This window comes from Lynx rufus, unplaced genomic scaffold, assembly GCF_022079265.1.
Source record: "Lynx rufus isolate CCGP_SWC_20201006 ecotype Redwood Valley unplaced genomic scaffold, mLynRuf1.p SCAF_7, whole genome shotgun sequence".
Lineage (NCBI taxonomy): Eukaryota > Metazoa > Chordata > Mammalia > Carnivora > Felidae > Lynx > Lynx rufus.
The window spans coordinates 131,895,571-131,916,158 of record NW_025814889.1 but is presented as its reverse complement, the minus strand read 5'-3'; the positions used below and the strand labels follow the sequence as shown (position 1 = coordinate 131,916,158).

The window sequence follows — 20,588 nt, the reverse complement described above, 5'->3', positions numbered from 1 at the left end:
AGTGTCACCAGCGGCTACCTCTACGTGACCATCATCTACAACATCTCCGTCAGCCTAGCTCTCTACGCCCTCTTCCTCTTCTACTTTGCCACCCGGGACCTGCTTAGCCCCTACAGCCCTGTCCTCAAGTTCTTCATGGTCAAGTCCGTCATCTTTCTCTCCTTCTGGCAAGGTGAGCCTCTTCCCAGCCCCTGTGAGGCCAGCCCATGCTGCCCTGTCCCCTAAGATATGTCCCCTCCTCCTGCTCTTTGTCCCAGTGCCCATGGGGCCTGTGCTGTCCCTGGATGATCCCAGCCTGGAGCCCAGAGGGTCTCTGTCCACTGGGCACCTCCTGGCCATGGGGGACCTTCGGTGGGGCCACTTCATGGATGGGGGATCCAGGGAACCCCATGTAACTGGTGACATCTCAGTGTTGGTGGCCAGCAAGTAGCCAATAGAGTGGGGTTTCCTGAGGCCTCAGCTTGGTGTTGGCATCCCTGACCCACGGGAGCAACCGTGGACCCCGGCTGTCATCCTTCCCGGGGGGAGTGACATTCGGGCAGTGCTCCAGGGAGGAAGGGGGGACCAGAAGAGGGGTCCAGTCTAGGGCCACATGCCCATGCTTCCCCTTCCAGGCATGCTCCTGGCCATCCTAGAGAAGTGTGGGGCCATCCCCAAGATCCACTCGGCCCGCGTGTCTGTGGGCGAGGGCACCGTGGCCGCCGGCTACCAGGATTTCATCATCTGTGTGGAGATGTTCTTTGCGGCTCTCGCCCTGCGGCACGCCTTCACCTACAAGGTCTATGCTGACAAGAGGCTGGATGCGCAAGGTATGAGCCAGGGTCCTGGAGATGACTCCCCGGCGGGAGAAGCCTTCCCCGGCCCCGCCCCAGGGCCCCTCCTGCCCCCCAGTGTCTGACAGGTGGTGACAGGTCAGGCGTCTCCAGCTTACTTGTGGGAGAGGGGACACAGGTCGAGGCTCTTCCCCCCCCCCCCACCGCCCCCAACCCAAGGTCGCAGGGACGTCCTGGAAGCTGGAGACCCACCTGTCTCTTGCAGCAGGCCTGGAGTATGGAGACCCCCGAGAGGCTACAGCACAATATCCCCACGGGAAGGCCAGGGTGGAGACCCTAGAATAGACAAGTTCCTCGGGGTTCCTCACGCCGAACGGGGCTTTGCGTTCTGTGCTGTAATTGCCTCCTCTCTAAAGTTCTTTTTAGCCCGGTTTACTGCTAAGAAACACGCTCAGATGATAATCGATTTTAACAGCTTTCTTTTTACACCTGCCCGTCTTCCTCTTTGTTAGAAGAGGTTGGCACCCGCCGTTGTACATTAGAATGCCCCGGAGACCCTTTCAGAATCCCATGTGTGAGCCCACCCTCCGAGATCCTGCGATAATAAGTGGTCTGGGCCTGGCGGTAGGGGGTGCTTCCCAAGCTCCCTGGGGCCTGGGGTCAGGGGACCTGCCTCTGGCTGCCGCTGGGCGGGGGGGGGGGGGGGGGTGGCCAAGGGGGGTGGGAAGAGGAGGCCGGGCTCGCCTGAAATGACTTCTGCGGGTCTGGGGAGGGGAAACTCCTGGTCTAACACGTCCACCCGGAGGCTGGGCTGCTGGGCGGCTCCCTTCCATGTGGCTGGAGGGTAGAACCCCACTTCCCCAGGCCTAGCGCCCAGGCCCACCACAGGCCCCGGGAGTGGGGGTGGGGAGGGCGGCAGCAGAGCCCCTCGGCCCCCTCCCCTTCTTCCTGGCTGGAGAGAGACCCTCTAGATGCCTGTGGACTGAACCGCACACCGGGTCGCTCAACTCTTACGCGCCCGACCGTGTTCTCCCAGCACACTTGCCGGCCGAGGGCTGTAGGCACCCCTGCTCGGTGCCAGGCGCTGTGCTGGCCATGCCCCACTGCTGCCAGCTGGTGTCCCACCCGCTTCCCGCTGGGCCCCCCCCTGGAAGGACCTGACAAACACCCACCCAGTGTTGAGAGCGATGTCCCTTGGACTTGGTCCCGACAGAGCCTGTGCCCTTAGGAAAGTCAGCATTGTGCCTGGAGCCTGGGGCCATAGCAGAGAACCCTTTCTGGACCCTTGAGGTTTTAAAAAGGCCCACGTGGTGGCTCTGCCGTGGCCCTCTTCCCACCCACTGCTCCCAGACATCCACCCCAGTGAAAAGGAGCGTGGCTAGAAATCCGGCTCTAGCAAAGACCCCAGGCCAGCCCTACCGGGGAAAGGCAGGACCCCACCTCTGTGCTGGGCCCGGGCCTGTTGCCCACCCGCTAACCCCTCAGCCCTCCAATCAGGCTTGGGTCCAAAGCCGCCTCGACTGCGGGTTCTGCACAAGTAAGCACCCCCCCCCGCCACCCCCCACCGGAAGCGCGAGCCCTGTGGGAGGAGTCATCCCTGGGAGACATGCCCTGCCAGGTGCCAGGCTCCAGGGGGCAGCCGGGGCTGCCCGGGTGCTAGGTGGGGCCTGGCGGGGAGGCGGGAAGGGCGCATGGTTCGGTGTGCCGGCCTCGGTGGTGGGCAGACGGTGTGACTCAGCCGTGTCTCTTGTCTTCTCTATTTCTCTGGCTTCTCTCCCCCTCCCCTCCCCTCTCCGCCCTGCTTTTGCCCCGGGTTTGGCCGCGGGCAGTACCAACATACGGCCCTTACGGTAGGTTCTGCTCTCGGTCTACGCGTCTGTCCTGCACGTCAGTCCTGGTCACTGTCACCAGCATGCCTCTCCCCCTAGCCCCTTCTCTGTGTCCCTGTCTCCCCGACAGGCACCCCCCGGGCAGCAGAGCTCAGAGCACCTGCCTGCCAAGGGCTGCGCTCTGTAGAGTTTGCCTGCTTCCACTCTGGGCTCTCATTGTTCCGGAATGTGCCCTGCCGGGTTCCGGGGGCTTGCGAATGGGAAATCTATGGCCGAGAACATGAAGGTGGAAAGAGCATGCCAAATTTGAATTTGGAGACCCGGGCTTATCCCTTACCTCTAGGTTTTATGGCCTGGGCCAGTTCTCCCCCCTTAACCCACGGGGACCGTTCATTAGAGAGGGAGTCGGGAGGAAGCACGTCAGGGCTGGCGGCTTCCGCCCTCTCGGAGGGGAGCCGGTGAAGACTTACGTCAGCCCCTCTGTGGGCCCGGGCCCCTGGCCGCCTGCCCTGACAGAGCTGGTCAGGCAGACTCCGGTGCCCGTCCCAGAGTGGAGCTGGGCCCCTCCCCCAGCACGCCGGCCTCCCGGGGGCACGCCAGGCCCCTCGTCTGCCGGATGCCATTCTCCACCCTGGGTCCTTTCCCGCCAGCCGGGCTCACGGGCCTCCGGTGGCCGCTTAGCTCGGCGCCCCCTCTGTGCCCTGGCCAGAGAGCCGTTCCTTTGCCCGTGCCTCCTTGTGTCCGGGACCCCGTTCTCTGCTGCAGGAGGGGGCGGGTTGGGTGACAGAGCCTTGGGGTGGGGGTCAGTCCCCGGACCAGGGGCCTCCTGCTGCCCCAGCCCCTCACCCCTGCCTCTGGGCTCCCACCCTGCAGGCCGCTGCGCCCCCATGAAGAGCATCTCGAGCAGCCTCAAGGAGACCATGAACCCGCACGACATCGTGCAGGACGCCATCCACAACTTCTCGCCGGCCTACCAGCAGTACACCCAGCAGTCCACCCTGGAGCCCGGGCCCGCCTGGCGCGGCGGCGCCCACGGCCTCTCCCGCTCCCACAGCCTCAGTGGCGCCCGCGACAACGAGAAGACTCTCCTGCTTAGCTCTGACGACGAGTTCTAGGCGCGGCTGCTGGTGGGGAGGACTGGCGCCTCGGCTCAGGGCAGGCCGTGCTCCCCTCCGGCCTCACGCCCGGGCCGGGAGGCAGGCTGGCACGGCTTTGGCGTCGCCCGTTAATTTATTGGACCAGAAACACTCACATGTCGCTTCCAAAAGAACAGCCAGAAGCTGTCTGCCCAGGGGACAGCCCCGGCTCACGACGAGCCTTCAGGAATATTTATACAAGGCCACCCCCGCGCTGCTGGGCGAGGGACAGAGGATGCGAGGAGCGACTCCCGTGCCCCCGTGGCTCGTCCTGCCGTGTGGCCGTGGTGGGCCGGCGGCCGCAGCCCTCTCAGCCCCGACGACGCGGGTCACGCGCTCCCCCGCGAGACTTCCAGCCCTGCCCCCAACACCGTGCAATACTCTGACCTGGGCTCTTTCCTGCCTGCTCCCTCCCCTGTGCCCTCTGTCCTTGCTAGATTAGCCTCACCTCGGGCAGGAGGGGGAGGAGGGAACCCAGACGCTCCCGGTGGCCTCTCTTGACCCAGGGCCTGCCTGGCATGCTGCAAGGACCAGAGCGACACCAAGAGCCACGAGGCCCACGTCAGAAGGGCGCTCCGGTGCATCTGGGCCCCTCCTCTGTTGACGAGACCTCTCCAAGCAGGGGTCTCCGGGCCCCTGGGTGTCCTCTCCGTGGCGGCCCCTCCTGCCTGCCTCGTGCCCCTTCCTCCTGGCCTGCGGAGGGCAGCCAGCAGCCCAACTGCCCTAGCTCTTGGGGTCTGTCTTCTTGAGAGCATTTTGGGCAGGGCCCTTGCTTCCCGGCTGCTCAAAGCGTCGGCGGCTCCCAACCCTCCTTCGCGGGCTGAGCAGCGAGAACCTCCACAGGGTCCTGGCCTCTCCCTAGGGCTTCTCCTTCCCACCTCAGGGGAAGGGTCTGAGTTTCCACATCTCAGACCAGCTTCTGGAGGAACACGGTCCTGTGGGAGGGAGGACGGAAGGATGGGGCATGCAGCAGGGAGCTGGGAAGTGGGAGTGGTAACCCCAGACCCCTCTTCCTGGCGCCGTATCCACACAGGGCCCGGTGTCCTGCCTCGGCTGGCCCCTCGGCCCATCTCTTCTGTGCCTTAGTCACATAACGAAAGCTCCCCCTTCCTAGGCCCTCAGTCTGTCTGGCCGCAGACAGCCCCTGGGGGCGCCCTGTCAAGCTACCGGCGCTCAGGATCCTGCAATGCGGGGCCGCGCACCCTCGGACGGGCCTTAGGGGCGGCCAGGATCACCGGTCCCCTCCCCTCGCTCACCTCCACGCCCGTACACCTGGAGCCTCCTAGGGCCGGACCCCCCGCCCCGCCAGGCAGGCAGGGCTCATGCCGGCCACTGTCTTTCTTCGGAAGAGCCTCTGGACAGATAACGATGTAACGATCATACAGGCGGAGCCTTCTGTCCTTTGACACCCAGAGGGCGCTGGGGTTTGGGCTGTAACAGCCTGGAGAAGGTGACAGGGTGAGGAGGGCCCTGCCCTGTGGCACCAGAACTTCACCGTGGAGTCTCTTCCTTTTCGTTCATTACTGGAATGAACTGTGCCAAGGGTCTGCTGGGATGGGGGTGGGGGTGGGGTCCACGACAGCCGTCTTCCCAGGCTTCCTTTGGCCCTTGTGACCCAGCCGGCCCCCAGGTCACAGAGGCCTGCGTGCAAGGGTCCCGGAGGCCAGCTCTCGGGCCCTGTCTGGTGGGCCTGGCTCGCTGGGACCAAAGTGCCCAGGAAGGCAGCGAGTGGGAGCGGGCTGTCTGAGGAGAGTCTCCTCCCCCACTCCCACCTCTGCTTTCGCGAATCTGTTTCTCTGACTCTCCCTCCAGGCCAAACTCCCTGCCGACTCCCTGCCCCCTCGGTCTCTGCCCGCCCTGGCACTGGCCGGCTGGCATGGTCCGCGGGGGGACACGGAGGGGGACTCAGCGGCAAGGAGCTAGCGGCCCCCCGGGGAGATGAGGGCCTAGGAATGCGGGCCCGCCCACTCCACCCCTCCTTCCTAGGACGCATAACCTACCTGTCTTTTTTGTTTTTGTTTTTGTTTTTTTTTTAAATTTTTTCCCCCAATAGAGTAGCTCTTTGTACATAAAAGATACTTGAAAAATTAATTGTATGATGTATGAGAGGACAGAGTCCCCTAGTTTTGTATCTCGTGTATGACTGCCATGAGTTCCACCAGAAAGCCGCTCTATTTTGGTCTCTGACATTTTAAATGCGTGACAGAAGTGAGCAAATAAAGTGAGAGATCTATATATGAGATAATATAGATTGTATTGAAATCTCTTCTGCCTGTGGGTGAGGTTTTTTTTTTCCCTTCCTCTTCCCGGCCTCCGTGTTCGTGCTTGGGGGTGGGCCGAGTGGTCGTGGGCAGGGGTATCCTAGGAGACGGGATGTGACGTGTAGGTAATGGGGGGGAAAAAAGCCCACATTGCCAGAGGCTGACACTGGGGTCCGGGCTCCCACCGGACCAAGTGTCTCCTCCTTCTCCAGCCGGTGGGACACGGTGGCAGCTTTGGTCCCAAGGGGCCCACCCTCCCCACCCCACAGGGCTGGTGCGTGCAGAAGCTCCCCCTTCTGTCAGCCAGCGAAGGGGGGGCCTAAACGCTGGCAGCCCCATTCCTGCAGGTTCCCCCCAGGGGTTGAAGGGATTTCCAGGGCAGCTGTTCTTCCCAGGCTGTCTTCCTGCCTCCCTGAGCCCACCCTCCACCGTGGGACCCTAGGTACCTCCCCCTCGGGGTAAGGAGGCCCGGAGCAGGGCCCGCTGGGCCTTGGCCTACCAGGCCAGGTGCCTAGCCTCAGGGGGCACCACCGGCCTTTGGGGAGGAGGAGCTGGCCTGCTGACAGGAGCGCTCAGGAATGCGGCGTGGGTGGGGGGACTTCCCAGCCAGCCACTAACCTCCACTTGTCCCAGCCCCTGGCTTCCTGCTGCCCTTTCGCAGGCCTGAGCTCGGCATCCCGGGGTCAGGGATCAGGATCGAGGGCCTCAACCTGAGAGGGGGAGAAAGGCCCGAGGTTGGAGCCCACCCATGGTTCGGTGGTTCGGCCCCTCCCCGACTTTCAAAGCGGGCAGCTTCCCCAGACGTGTCCTTCCCCGAGCCCAGCCCTGCCATCTGTGTGGACAGAAACCCTCCTCGCTGCAGCTGTCTGTGCCGCTGGAGACGTTTGCTCTGCATGTTCCAGCCTGCAGCCCCCTCGGGTGCCTTCGTCCTACCCGTGGGCAAACCCAGGTTGCAAGAAGCTAAGTAAGTCACCAGAGGTCACGCGGATTCAAACCCCGGTCTCCCTGACCCCTCCTTCTCAGGGTGACCCCGAAAGGCAGGTGGATTGGGTTGAAATTAATGACAGCGAGTTCGGAGCCCAAGACGAGACACAGGGTTGCCGTTTTGGCCTGCAGGCTGGGACTGAAGAAGCCACTTCTCTCTCGGCCCCCCTGTGCCTTCCGGAACATGGGGAAAATATTTTCTACTTGGCTGTAGAAAATCAGACCTCGGTGGGAAAGTGCTGGAAAGATTACTCTTAAATCCGGGAATTTTCCTCTGGGCGGGACTGTTTATTCACTGAAGGGATGCCAGGGAATTTAACCCTACATTTCATTGTCCTCCTGGTATTTTCTTCCCCTGGGAGGCTCCAGGCAACCAGACGGAAGAACCAAGGTTTTGGCATCCGCCTGCCCTCTGAGCTCCCAGTGCTAGTGAGCGAGCGAGGGCTGATGGCACAGTTTCTTCACTTGCGAGTTGGAGCAGAGGGTCCCGGATGGGGTTGAAAGCTGGACTCCAGGGGCGCCTGGGTGGCGCAGTCGGTTAAGCGTCCGACTTCAGCCAGGTCACGATCTTGCGGTCCGTGAGTTCGAGCCCCGCGTGGGGCTCTGGGCTGATGGCTCGGAGCCTGGAGCCTGTTTCCGATTCTGTGTCTCCCTCGCTCTCTGCCCCTCCCCCGTTCATGCTCTGTCTCTCTCTGTCCCAAAAATAAAATAAAAAAACGTTGAAAAAAAAAAGAAAGCTGGACTCCAGCTTAGGCCCCTCGTTCGGAACCTCTCCCACCACCCCCTCCCCCAAAAGACCGTAGCCCAGAGACGTATACTTCTCCGTGGAAAAAGAGAACTCGACTTTATTCAGAAAGTCTACAAAATACAGAAGGCGGATAAGTCGCTTACTGTAAGTCAGAAAATAAATAAATTCTAGGGGCCGGGCGAATTTTTTGCGTTTTTTTTTTTTTTTAACATTTTTTGGTCGTTGCCATCCGGCTCTCCCTAAATATAAGATAAAATGTGATTTATTTGCAGATATAAAATATAAAGTCCAGCGCAGGGCCACACACCGCTTTTCCCAGGGAGTGGGCGCTAGGTTTCTGGCTGGGGAGAATAACTTAGATTCGTGCAATAAATAAACAGCGGGGAGGGACAACCGTATTGTGGGGCGGGGCGGGGGGGGGGGAGAGGGAGGCGCAGGGAGGGTTGGGGCTGGGGCTGGGCTTCCCAGGAGAATGGCAATCAACGACAGTGGCCAGCCCCTAAGCCACGGTGGACATTCCCAGGGGGAGGGGTGGGACTCTTCCCTTCTCAGGACCCCCACCCCTGGCTGCAGGACTTGAGCATCTGTCTTCCCACCTGCCACAGTGGGTGGTCACCTCCTTGGTCCCCTTTCTCTTTGGCTGGCCAGCTCCTTCCATCTCTTCCATCTGTATCACCTTCTCTGGCCTTCTACTTCTCTTCCCCTAACTCACAGAGGCGGCTCCCGGGTCAGGGAGGCCCTTCCATCACCCTTTCCAGGCCGTGTCCACAAGCCCCCTGCCAACCCCCGGCGGGATCCCCTGGCTGGAATCTCGGGGCAGCAGTAAGAAAGCCTAGCTTTTCCAGCTCAACCACTAAGCACAGATGGCCTTGGGCACTGGCATGTCTGCTGGAGGACTGTGTCCCCATCTGTTAACTGACCTTCCCTTCTCAGCCCCGGGAGAGGACATATTCCTAAATCCTGGGGGGAGGCGGGGCTGTGGCACGATCTGAGCAAACAGTTTACACAATGAGGGGTGGCCCTCTTCTCCCCGACAGCCCTTCTCTAATCTGCTCTGTATTCCATCCTCCCAGTCCAAGAAGGCAGGACTCTCTCCGCCAAAAGAGACCCCAGGCGCCAACCCCACCCTACCATTCTCACCAAAGGTGCCCCACCCCAGGGCCACCTATTGGGTCCCGGTTATAGGGGCTACAACGAGGAAGACAGCAGGCTCGGGAGGGAACATGTGTTCACCACAAGAGCTGGTGGCTGCAGAGAAATGGCACCAAGGGACAGAGACCACGCTTAGGCACTTTGGGAAGGAAGCGGGGGTCGGAGGGGCGTGGCCTGGAACGGGCGTGGCCGGGCGGGGCGGGCACTAGGAGCAGGCGGCGGGGGCGGGGCCGGGGGCGGGGGCGGAGGCGGGGCCCGGGCCGGGGGCCGACTTGACGATGGTGATGACGCTGGCTGGCGCCACGAGCGCGGCCGGGCCGCGGGTGGCGGCCACCGAGCGCGCGAAGCCCTGCAGCGCCTCGCACTTGCCGCGCAGCGCGTCGAGCTCCAGGCGCATGGCCGCGTTCTCGCGCGCCAGCTTGTCCACCTCGCGCTCCAGCTCCGACTTCTGCTTCTGCAGCTCCTCCTTCTGGCACACGCGCTTCACGCGGCAGCTGGCCGCGTAGCCGCGGTTCTTGAGCGTGCGACGTCGCTGCTTGAGCCGCGTCACCTCCTCGGCCGAGAGCCCGCGCAGGTGCCGGTTCAGCTCGCGCACCGACAGCCCCATCAGGGCCTCGTCTGACAGGTGCGGCGTGTTCTCGCTCAGCTCACGCTTGATCTGGGGACAGCACGTGGAGCGCATGGGGAAACCGAGTGACCTGCTCGCCCCACCCCACCCCCCACCCCCGCCCCCCAGCCACCTCCCTGGGCACACAGCCTGTGATCAGGCCTCTTGCTTTCCAGCCCACGGCCCTTCCCGGGGCCTCACGAACACCTGAAGCCTGCTGAGCCCTTGAGGATGCCAGTAACTGAAGAGGCAGTTGGGATGGGCCAGCCTAAGCCAGAAGCGAGGGGGAGAACAGGGACAACAGAGGCAGCATCCTCACCTTCAGGGCTTTGCTGGATAAGGGGTCCACAGACATGTTTGCAGAAGGTGCCCTCTGAGCTGAGACCTAGGAGAGAGAGAGGAGACCGAGGTTACTTTCTCTTCTACTTGGAATAAAACTCAGACTCACTGCCTCGGCATTCAAGGCCTCTGCTGTTCAGGAAGTCCTGTCATACCACCTTTCTCTGTCCCAGGGGCCCATTCCAGCATCAGGACCTTTACACTTTCTGCTCTCTTTACTGTTCTCTTGCCTTTCATCTTCCCATACCAGCCATCCTTCCACATGGGGTCCAGATATGTCTATTTGATTGTTTTTAACTTCTCACTGAAGTATAACCTACATACACCAAAGCACCCAAAACATATGTGGGGCACCTGGCCGGCTCAGTCCGTAGAGTATGTGACTCTTGATCTCAGGGCAGTGATTTCGAGCCCCACGTTGGGTATGGAACTTACTTAAAAAATAATAATAAATAGGGGCGCCTGGGTGGCTCAGTCGGTTGAGCATCCGACTTCGGCTCAGGTCATGATCTCATGGTCTGTGAGTTCGAGCCCTGCGTTGGGCTCTGTGCTGACAGCTCGGAGCCTGGAGCCTGCTTCCGATTCTGTGTCTCCCTCTCTCTCTGCCCCTCCCCTGCTTGCACTCTGTTTCTCTCTCAAAAAGAAATAAACATTTAAAAATAATGAATAATATAAATAAAGAAACTTAAAAAAAAAAACCAAAACACCCAAAAAAAACAGTCCCCTCCTCCCTCTTCCCCAGCCCAAGCTTTCCTCACCAAAGTTTGTCTTGGAGAAGCTTCCTCTGCCCGGCAGCCGCGAGCACGAATTCAGCACCACCCTGGTCAGGCAGGGCAGTCAGACCTCAACTGAGGAGGGGCCCAGGGGCCTTCAGTGTATCCTCCATAGGCCTGAAACCTCCGTGTTCCTTCGGCAACTATTTATCGAGCATCTACGGTATGCCAAACACTGACGTGGGGGAGATATGGAGAATGCATTCCGGAGGCCAGTGCCCACGAGGGTGACGGTCTCCCCAAGCCCCCTTTTAAAACAGCAGTCCTCTCTGTCCCTGCACATCGGATCTTCTCCCCCATTCGTTGTTAGCCCGCACTTCCTCATCTGTTACCATCCACAGGGAGGCAGTGGGGGGGGGGGGTGAGGAGCACAGAGGACAGGGCGGGAAGACGCCCTGTGACCTCAGATGCAGCACCCTATCAATTCTCATTAGCAGTACCCAGTACGTCCGCAGGGGCAAATGAGGGCAAGCCCTGGTTTCTCGAGCTTTCTGAGGGACACACCTCACAGCCTCAGCTCAGCCTCTGATACCTTCCCACGGGCCCCGAGAAACGCAAGTGCCTGGACCCGGGTGCCAGACACACCCGGAGCTTTTTGATGGCGGTTCCACTCACTACCTCCGATTCTGGTAGATCGGGTAACTGTTCTGTGCCTCAGTTTCCCCCACAGAGTGTGTTAGGTCACTCATGTTACTTCTCCCTCGGGACCCTCCCGTGGCCCCCATCTCTCTTGGGAGTCAAAGTCAAAGTCATCACGATGGCTCACAAACCACTGCATGATGTGGCCCCAACACACGCTTCTGACTTCAGCTTCGGCTCGGCTCCCCTTCCCTGGCGCTGCTCCAGCCACACCCTCCTCCTTGCTGTTCCTCAACAAACCACGCCCACTCCTCCCCAGGGCCTTTGCACTGCCTGTTCTCCTGGCCTGGCTTTCTCTTCCCCTAGATGGCCACAAGGCTTGCTTCCTCACCTTCGGGGCTCTTTTCAAATCTCACGTTCTCACTCCATTTAGAATTCCCAGCCCTGGATACACACACACACACACACACACACACACTCTCTCTCTCTCTCTCTCTCTCTCTCTCTCTCCATTTCCCTTTCCTACCTCACGTTTCTTCATGGTACTTTCCACTATATGTAATTGTTATGACATCTATTGCACATATAGGTTCAGTGTCTGCCTCCCCATTGGAGCGCGAGCTCCACGACAGCAGACATTCTGTCTTGCCCTCTGCCTGCGTGCCAGTGCCCAGGGCCTGGCACACAGCAGGTGCTCACGTATTCCTGCCGAACTACCGTTGGAACTCTCACTGTGACTCAGGCCGACGTGCAGAGAAGCCCCAGGCTTCTCTGGAGCCCCCCAGCAGCTCCTGGGGCCCGCATAGCCAGGGGCTCTGGCACCCCGGAGGGAAGCAAGGAGGGGGACAGGAGGGGGAAGGTGGCACTTGAAGAGATCCCCTGAGAGGGGCAGCCACCGTGGCCGTTGGGCTGGGAGGGTCCTCAGAGCCACCCAGGCTCCTTGCGGTGTAGCTGAGTCCCAGAAAGTCCCAAGTAGGACCCTGGCCTTTCACCGACCCTACCCTGAGACCCTCCCAAGCCACCCCTGCCAATCCTGCCCTCCAACACGGGCCTCTTAAATAGCCTTCCCGCCACACACACACCTGGGAAGGGCCTAGAATGCTTCTCTGCTGGCCTCCGCTCATCCTCTTCACAGCAACTGGACGTTCTTTCCACCGTGTGACCACGTCACCACCCAGATGAAAACCTTCCATGGCCCCTTACTAGCCCTGAACAGGGTCCAGGCCCACCTGCGCGGCACCTGAGGCCCGTCTGCCATCACTGCCCGCCCCCATCTGGCAGCTCAGAGTTTCTTTCACTTCCTCCCTCCCACACCGTATGGCCCCTGGGCAACCCCACGCCCCGTGACACGTCTCCCCCTGACTTTATCTGGCAGACTCCCACTCATCCTTCTGCCCTGGGCCCAGACAACTCCTCCTCCAGGAAGCCCTCCCTGATCCGTAAGAACGTCATGGGTGCCGCCCACCCTCGCACATCCCCCCCCCCCCCCATCTTGTGATCGCCTATTTCCTCGTTGTCTCCCCACCTGACAGGGAGCTCTGCGGCAGAAACGGGGCCGGAGCAGTTCTGGGTGCCGAGGCCACCAGCCCCGGGCCCGGCAGGTAGCAGGCGCTGGTGAGACGTGGGTGGGTGGTCTGACACCACGACCCGGCTTGTCAGTGTCCGAAGCGAACGCCAAGCCCGAGCCTAGCTGAACACGGTCCAGGAGAAAACCTCCCCGTGCCCGTCTCCAACTCTTCCCCCGTTCTACCTGCCGCCTTCTTCTGCCTGGCAAGAATAGAACACAGAGGCTAGGGAGACGGGAAGGGAGCAGAAGGGATTCTGCCCTCACGACGCTGGGCCCCCAGGTGGGCTATGGGAAGGAAGGAGCACTGGATGGAGTCGAGCCTGGGTTTGAGTCCCGTCTCTGTCTTCTCCGGGTTGTGTGGCCTCGGGCAAGGCACTGCACCTCTCTGGGCCTCCACTTTTCCTACTGTGGGATCAGAACGATACCCGCCGAGCAGGGTTTTGGAGGAACCAAGTGGTATAGAACGCAGAGGTCAGTGAGCACCTGGGGGTCATTAGAATCGCTGAGTCCGTCCAGGAGGGGTCAGGCTGGTAGCCCGCACTGGGACCTTGCTTTGACTCAGGGTCCCCAGGCCGGCTGGGGTCACACGGGAAAGGCCCTCGGAGAGCACCCAGCCCTGCATCCTCACTTCACCCACGAGGAGGTGGAGACCCACGGAGGGGCATCTCTTGCCTGAAGTCACACGGCAGGTGAGTGGCTGCCTCCCCCCCAAGTTGGCGGGGGCCGGGGGGGGGGTGGATTCTGAACACGTGTAAAGGACCCAGAGCTGGATCCGGACCCCGTTCATAGGACCTGACGGCTCTGTGAGGTTAATGCCCAGAGAAGTCAGTAGGGTAGTCCAGGGTCACCCACAGAGAGACCTGATAGGAGAGGTGAAGCAGGTTAACTGAGAGCCCGTTGGGTGCTAGGTGCTGAGCCCTGGGTGCTGTGGCTGATGCGGAACCTCGGAAGCACGGCCTGACCCACAGACAAGAGGGGAATCTCTGGGCCTTGGTTTCTTCACTTGTAGAGTGGGGACAATCATAACAGTCTAAGCACGTAAGATACAAGAGACTTAGACAAGGTCAGGAGCTGCAAATGGCTGGCTTACCTCCCCATCGCCCCCACCCCCTCCACTCTCTCTGCAGGCATCACTAATCAATCACAGCACTGTTCCCCCACTGAGCTTTGGGGGGGGTGGCGCCTGGGTGGCTCAGTCGGTTGAGCGTCCGACTTTGGCTCAGGTCATGATCTCGTGGTCCGTGAGTTCGAGCCCTGCGTCGGGCTCTGTGCTCACAGCTGAGAACCTGGAGCCTGCTTCAGATTCTGTGTCTCCCTCTCTCTGACCCTCCCCTGCTTGCACTCTGTCTCTCTTTCTCTCAAAAAAAAAAAAATAATAATAATAATAATAATAACAAATAAACATTTTTAAAAATTAAAAAAAAAAAAAAAGACAGCCTCAGAATCCTTCTCAACACGGGGCGACTGGGTGGCTCAGTTGGTTAAGCGACTGACTTCGGCTCAGGTCATCATCTTTCACTTTGTGAGTTCGAGCCCCACGTCGGGCTCTGTGCTGACAGCTCAGAGCCTGGAGCCTCCTTCAGATTCTATGTCTCCCCCTCTGTCTACCCCTCCCCTGCTCATGCTCTGTGTCTCTCTGTCTCCCAATAATAAATAAGTGTTTAAAAAAATTAAAAAAAAAAAAAAGAATCCTTCTCAACACAACACACGCCCAAGAGGCGGAAACTGTTGGCCATCTGCTATTCTATAGAACGGCTGAAGTTCCCATCCACTCAGCTGACTGGGATTCTAAATACTTTCAGTTTCTAGGGACACTGTGAACCTGTTCTTCCCTCTTCTCCTCCTCCTTCTCCTGCTCTAGCCTCAGCCCCTTCAAGCAAATCCTGGATGTCAGCAGAGGCACCTTTGTTTGCCCAGGAATGTCCCGGCTCAGCAAAGTCAGGTAATCACAGAGGGAAAGTCACAAGAAGGGGGAACTGTCTGATAACCTCAGGCTTTCACTCTCCAAGCCCAGGCCAGGGGTCACAGGGCTCTAAGCCAAGGGGCGTGGGTCCTCCGCCAGGCTGCCTCGGCCAGTCTGGGGGACCCTGGGCCGGAGACAGCAGCAGGTCCAACCAGCTCTGTAACTGAGGCAACCAAGCGACTGTTTGATGGCAGTGATGGGCTGGGACCCAGGGGTCCCGATTCCCAGGACCCCCAGCTCGGGGCCCTTTCTTCAGTGCCGGCCACCACATCTCCCCCCACCTCCTCAGTTTCTCCTCTTCTTCCCTCGGAGGCCAGCAGAGTTGACCTCCAGGGTCTGCAGGTTCCCCACATTCTTTGGGAGGCACGAGAATGAGTTTACGCTCGGGGATTGATTGACAGCTGCCTCGCCCAGTCAGCAGCTGCCAACCCCGCTGCACCCGCCCCCCTCCCGGGCCCCGGGTCCACTCCAGAGACATCCTGCAGACGGCCCACCCACTGGCATGGGCTTCTCTCCGGTTGCTGAGCCATTCTGCTTCCTCTGTGAGGACAGAGGGAAAAAATGTGTTTTCCTGGGCCTGGGCCGCCAGCGCTGGTTGGAGCCTCCTCCCTGCTGGAAGCCGAGCAAAGCTGGGAGAGCCCAGCACCCCATGGAAGCAGGGCCCTTGCATTCGAGCTCTGGTTCTGCCACCCCCTCACGCTCACCAGTGTGACTTCAAATCCGTCCCTCCCCTCTCTCTCTCTGGGCCTCAGTTTCCCAACATGCCGAACTTCCCCCAAGCCCAATGCACCTCCCAGCACTGATGATTTGGGAGTTTTATAGAGTGTCAGATTCTGGTCCAGAATGGAGCTCCAAAACCAGCAGCAGAGTGGACGCCCTGGGAAAGGAAATCAGTGAAGGCTCCCTGGAGGCAGGGGCATGAGAACACAAGCTCGGAGACCATCGGCCTTGACCATCCCTCTGCTCCACCTGCCCAGCCAGGGACCACTTCCCCTTTCAGCTGAACCAGGACTGCAGCTGCCTCCTCGCTGGCTTCCAGTCTGGGCTGCCTCCACGGCCGGCCCTGCCATCTGTCCCGCACCGAGTGCTGCCCGAGGGTCTGCTCACTTTTGAGGGGCTGCTTCAAGAACCCTATAGCCCACTCGGGCTCCCTGCTTCACTGGAAGTTTCCCAGGCCTCGTTTTCCAAGTGCTGTGGAGTTCTTTCGGGACACGGGCCTAGTGTTCATTCCTTCATTCAATCAGCAACCATCCAGGAAGCACCTACTCTGTGCCAGGCTCGGTGCTGGGTCCCGAAGGCCCAAAGATGAATCACAGTCCCTGCCCTTAAGGGCCTCGTAGATGACCAGCACGCCATCCGAGAACCCAGCTCACTGGTCACCTCCTCAGGGAAGCCTCCCTTGATTGCCCTGGCTAAGTCGGAGCCCTGTTTATATGCTTTCAAATCACAGTGGCTGCTGCCCCAGACTACCCATCTCAGCCATGGTTCTGCATCGAGTTTGGTAGCTCTTCCTTCAACTTTGGCTCCCCCTCCTCGATTGGAAGCTCCAGAGGGATCTGATTTGCTCACCATCTAATCCCCAGCATCTGGCCCATGACAGGCTCCATCGCTGGGGGGTGCCTGGTTCCTGTGCTCCTGGCTGCCGCCTCCCTCACCCAAACCCTATACTCCCGGACCTCCCTGGGTCCAGCCTGGGGCTGTTGGCTCTTCTTTTTCTCCCATAGGCTGCAGGTGGAGGCTGCCACACCCCACCCCACCCCACCCCCCTTCTACACCCATCCTGCCGCCCTGCATGTTGCCTAGTCCCTGCTGCAGATGGAGATGCTGAAGTTCTGAGCTGTGGAAGCAGGGCTCACCAGGGCTCAAAGATTCAAGGTTAAAAGTTCGTCCGGTTCCTCACCCCCTCAAGCTCAATCACTGCCCCCCCACCCCCACCCCGCGGACGATTCTGAAGCCCTGTGGTGGGAGGGGGAGGGCAGAATAGGACCAAGGACTCCCTAGACCCCATCCCGTGCCACGAGGCTGGTGCGGCCGGGGGGGTTGAGTTCCGGGCCCCACCCCTCATACGTTGTTCAGGACCAAGATCACCTGTTCCACTGCCTGTTGACCATGCCTAGCCCAGGGTGAGGACTCCGGGTCCTAGGCCTGGCCCAGGCCCTCAACTAGCTCCTCAGGTCCAGCCATCCATAGGTCTGACTAATCCCACCTGGGAACTGAAACCACCAGGAGAGCAGAAACCAGCTCCACCCCAGTCTCCCGGTCTCACCCTCCCCAACCCAGCAGGTACAACCTCCAGAACCAGGACCAGCCAGAGGAGCCACCAAAGAGAGGAAGCCACGGATTCCTTCCTACTTCCCAGCTTTGTGGTGGGTTTTCAGGCCCTTCCTGTTCCTCCCGAGAGGGAGGGGATGAGCAACCCTGGGGAGATGAAGGAGAGTCCCTAGGGTCTGCCTTCCTGGGGCAGCTGGAAAACCTGGGGACAAGGACAGAGGCATCAGGGTGCTGGGGCGGGGGAGGGGTGGCCCACTCATCTCACCCCCCAGCCCAGCCGGATGGGGCCTTTGATACTTTGCCCCACCCTAGGGCTGCAGGCGCCGGCTCTGGGCGGGGGACAAACACCGCAGTCACATGGCCGTGTCCCTGGGAAACTCCGGGGACAGCCAGGGCCTGGCCGAGGTCTGGACGAAAGGGGACAGCCGGAGGGAGAATTCCCGTACCCCCGTGTGACCTTGGAACTGGCCACTTCCCTCGGTCGGGTCCTTATTCCACATTTATTCATGCGGGCGCACTCTCTCCAAGGCACACACAGGCCCCGGGGTCTTCACCCCCCTGGGAGCGCGCGCGGCGGACACACCACACACACACACACACACACACACACACGCACGCACGAACCGGGCAGGATACGCGGGACACTGGCCCGGGAACACATACGCACGCCCGCCTTCGGACGTAAACAAACCGCGCACGCACTGCTCGCGGGCACCGGTCCAGGGACTGTTCTCACCGAGTCACGTACGTGCACACACCGCCCCCGGTCCCGCCTGGGCGGACGCTGACGCTCGTCGGCCTGCGCTGCCCCTTCCTGCCCCGCTCGGCCGCCTCCCCGCGCGCTCCCCCAGAAGGGGCCCGTCACCACCGCACCCCGCCAAGCTCGCCTGGGCCCCGTCTCGGAGCTCCCGGACCTCTGGCCCCCGCCCCCACCCCCACCCGCCAGCCGTCCGGGCGAAGGACACACCAAAGCGCCGACGGAGCGGGGCCCCGGCGCCCCGCCCCGGGCACGTTCCCGGGCACGGAGACCCTGCCGCCTCGGGTTTCGCGCGCCCGTCCCCGTCTCGGACCCGCGTCCCTCACCCGCGGCCGCTTCGCCTGGCGCCCCGTGCACGCGCGGCTGCCGCTGCCGTCCCGGCGTTGCTGTCTCGGCCCGCGCCCTCCTCCTGTCCGGTCCCCCTCCGGTCCCGACCGCCGGTCGCTCCGAGCCGGGCTCCCGAGAGCGCAGCGCCGAGTTTTGTTGTGGGGCGGGCGGCGCGGGGGGCGGCGCGGAGTTGTAAGGCGAGCTTCCCGGAATTACTCACTCACAGGATTCCTTTCATTCATAAAAACCCAGTCATGCGGTGACGTCACCGCCTGGCGGCCCCTACGGCCCCGGAGCGGCCTCCCGGCTCTGGGCCCCGCCCCCAGGCGGCCCCGCCCCGATCGGGCCCCGCCCACACAAGGCCCGATCTCCGGGCCTCCGCGCCTCCGCGCGGCGGGCGTTCTCGACCCCAGTCAGAGGCGGCTGGGTGCGTTCACGTGATACCTCGCGAGAGCCGCGTGGGCGGAGGTGTCGTTTGTCTCGTTTTTGCAGTCGACAGCCCCGTACCTCTTCTCCTTTCACCCTACACCCTCTGCCTTGATCTCATCCAGTCCCGTGGTTTTAAACGCCATCCATATGCCCAGGATCCCCAAAGAGCTTCTCCAAAGAGTTCGAGACTGCCCACTCTGCACCTCCACCCGGGTGCCAGAGGAGGACCGCAAAAATCCAATTCCTGACCACCAACACTACCTCAGCTCCCCCACACCCCCAGACTCCCCGATTTCAGTTGTTCAAGCCCGATTCTAGGAGCTTTGCTCCATGCCTCTTTCTCCCTTCCTCCCCACCAGTCAGGCTGGCTCTCCCTCCGACGCCGCCCTGCATCTGACCACTCTACTCCATCCCCCGTCCCCCCACCTGGTCCAGGCACCCTCAACTTACCTCGACAATGGCAGCAAGCTTCCTGATGGCCTCCCCACTTTGCTCCCAACGGCTTTCTTCACGCACCAAAGTTCTTCTTAAAACAAGGATCAGATTGTTTCACACACTTCCTGCTCTCTGGCTTAATTCCCTCACCGGCTTCAGTTTGCATTTGAAATATAAACTGTACTCCTCCTTTTGGTCTATAGGGCCCTAAGCCACCTGACCTCTACCCAATTCTGCAGCCTCCCCTCCTTCCACTCTCCCCTCACCCCCTATTCTTCAGTCACACTGCCCTTCTTACTGTTTTTCAAACACGCCTAGCGCGTTCCTACCACAGGTCCTTTGCACAAGTTGTTTCCTCTTCCGTTCGCTGCCAGGCTCTTTCTCATCTCTCAGGTCGGCTTAGATGTCACTGTCTCAGAGAGGCCTTTCCTGACTGCCCTAGCTAAAAGAGCCCCCACTTCTGAAATAGGTTTTTATATTACCTTAATATCTCCTATAGTTGCTCACTATGTAATGTCTGTCTCCCCAACCAGAATGTAAGTTTCTTGTCTACCTTGTTCATCACTGCATGTCCTGAGCCTAGAACAGTGCTCAGCACATAGTGAGCCCTCAACAAACATATACTGAGGACATACATGAGTGGAGGCTCAGAGAGAGAAAGTGACTTTCCAAAGTCACCTAGCTAGGAAGTACCAGAACTGGAATTTGAATCCAGACCTGATTGATTCCTGGTCCAGACGTTTGGCACTATACCCAAATGAGTGGGTCCCAGTATAAACGGGAGGGATGTATTCAGTGCCTGGAGCTCCACTCAAAAGGGGCAGTTTGGGGGGCACCTGGGTGGTTCAGTTGGTTAAGCATCCGACTCTGGATATCGGCTCAGGTCATGATCTCATGGTTCTTGGGATCAAGCCCGGCACTGGGCTCCAGAATGAGAGAGCCCTTGTTATGCCTTCCCGCCTCTGGGTCCAGGTCCATCAGGGATGGGGACAACTATCTCTCACTTCCTGAAAGCCTTGGGTTTCCTATGCAGATTGGCCCACTAGCTTCCCAAGTGACCAAATGTTGTGGCGAATTTGACTTGACGCTTAAAGAACCACACCCCCCAGCAGATTGCCCACTTGCCCTACATCTACACGTCTCACAGAGCCCCTCATGTTACCCCTGGGGTACAAAAGTTCTTGATTTTACAAACTGCGCCCTTGTGGCTGGTGGTCTTTCTCTCTCCCCACCTCCATTTTCTAAGAGCATCTCAGGCCATAGTAGTGAATGAACTAGTGAATGAATCCCCGGTGGCCTGCACGACACCCCTGGACACCATGCTCCCTGAAGCCTTTGCTCCCATCCCCAGCCTGCCCTCGTCAGGGGGTCAGCACTTCAGTGCCCACACAGCAGAGACTGCTTCCCCGAAGACATGGTTCCCTTTCTGGTCAAGGTGGAGTGACAGTGTCATTTTTTATTTTTTATTATTTTTTTGCTAATTTTTTTTAATGCTTACTTGTTTTTGAGAGAAAGAACATGAGCGGGGGAGGGGCAGGAAGAGAGCGGGAGACCCAGCATCCGAAGCAGGCTCCAGGCTCCGAGAGGTCAGCCCAGAGCCCGACGCGGGGCTCGAACCCACGCACCGTGAGATCGTGACCTGAGCCAAAGTCCGAGGC

At 60.3% G+C, this 20,588-nt stretch overlaps 2 protein-coding genes across 5 annotated transcripts in view; one reads left to right on the top strand and one right to left on the bottom strand.

Annotated features, from left to right (window-relative positions):
- TMEM184B (transmembrane protein 184B) overlaps positions 1 to 6,004 on the top strand; it is a 48,530-nt gene extending 42,526 nt beyond the window's left edge. For all 3 annotated transcript variants that reach the window (XM_047065211.1, XM_047065209.1, XM_047065212.1), the window contains 3 exons: positions 3 to 172; positions 615 to 809; positions 3,476 to 6,004. In XM_047065211.1, coding sequence (XP_046921167.1) covers positions 3 to 172; positions 615 to 809; positions 3,476 to 3,717 — 607 coding nt within the window. In that variant the 3' untranslated portion in view covers positions 3,718 to 6,004. The remainder of the gene's footprint in view (positions 1 to 2; positions 173 to 614; positions 810 to 3,475) is intronic.
- A 3,084-nt stretch (positions 6,005 to 9,088) lies between these two features.
- Positions 9,089 to 19,023, bottom strand: MAFF (MAF bZIP transcription factor F). Of its 2 annotated transcripts, none has more exons than XM_047066244.1 (3): positions 18,946 to 19,023; positions 9,810 to 9,875; positions 9,089 to 9,541 (listed from the first exon to the last, which is right to left on the bottom strand). In XM_047066244.1, exons 2-3 carry the CDS (start codon positions 9,843 to 9,845, stop codon positions 9,089 to 9,091), a joined length of 489 nt encoding a protein of 162 aa, XP_046922200.1. In that variant the 5' UTR covers positions 9,846 to 9,875; positions 18,946 to 19,023. The 2 variants fall into 2 exon arrangements, with proteins under 2 accessions (XP_046922200.1, XP_046922199.1); XM_047066243.1 differs by lacking the exon at positions 18,946 to 19,023 and adding an exon at positions 18,066 to 18,217.
- Between the last annotated feature and the right edge of the window lie 1,565 nt (positions 19,024 to 20,588).

Coding starts and splice junctions, on each gene's coding strand:
- MAFF (XM_047066244.1), bottom strand. CDS start 9,845: ATGTCTGTGGACCCCTTATCCAGCAAAGCCCTGAAG. Junction 9,542..9,809: donor TATCCAGCAAAGCCCTGAAG/GTGAGGATGCTG, acceptor TGCTGTCCCCAG/ATCAAGCGTGAGCTGAGCGA.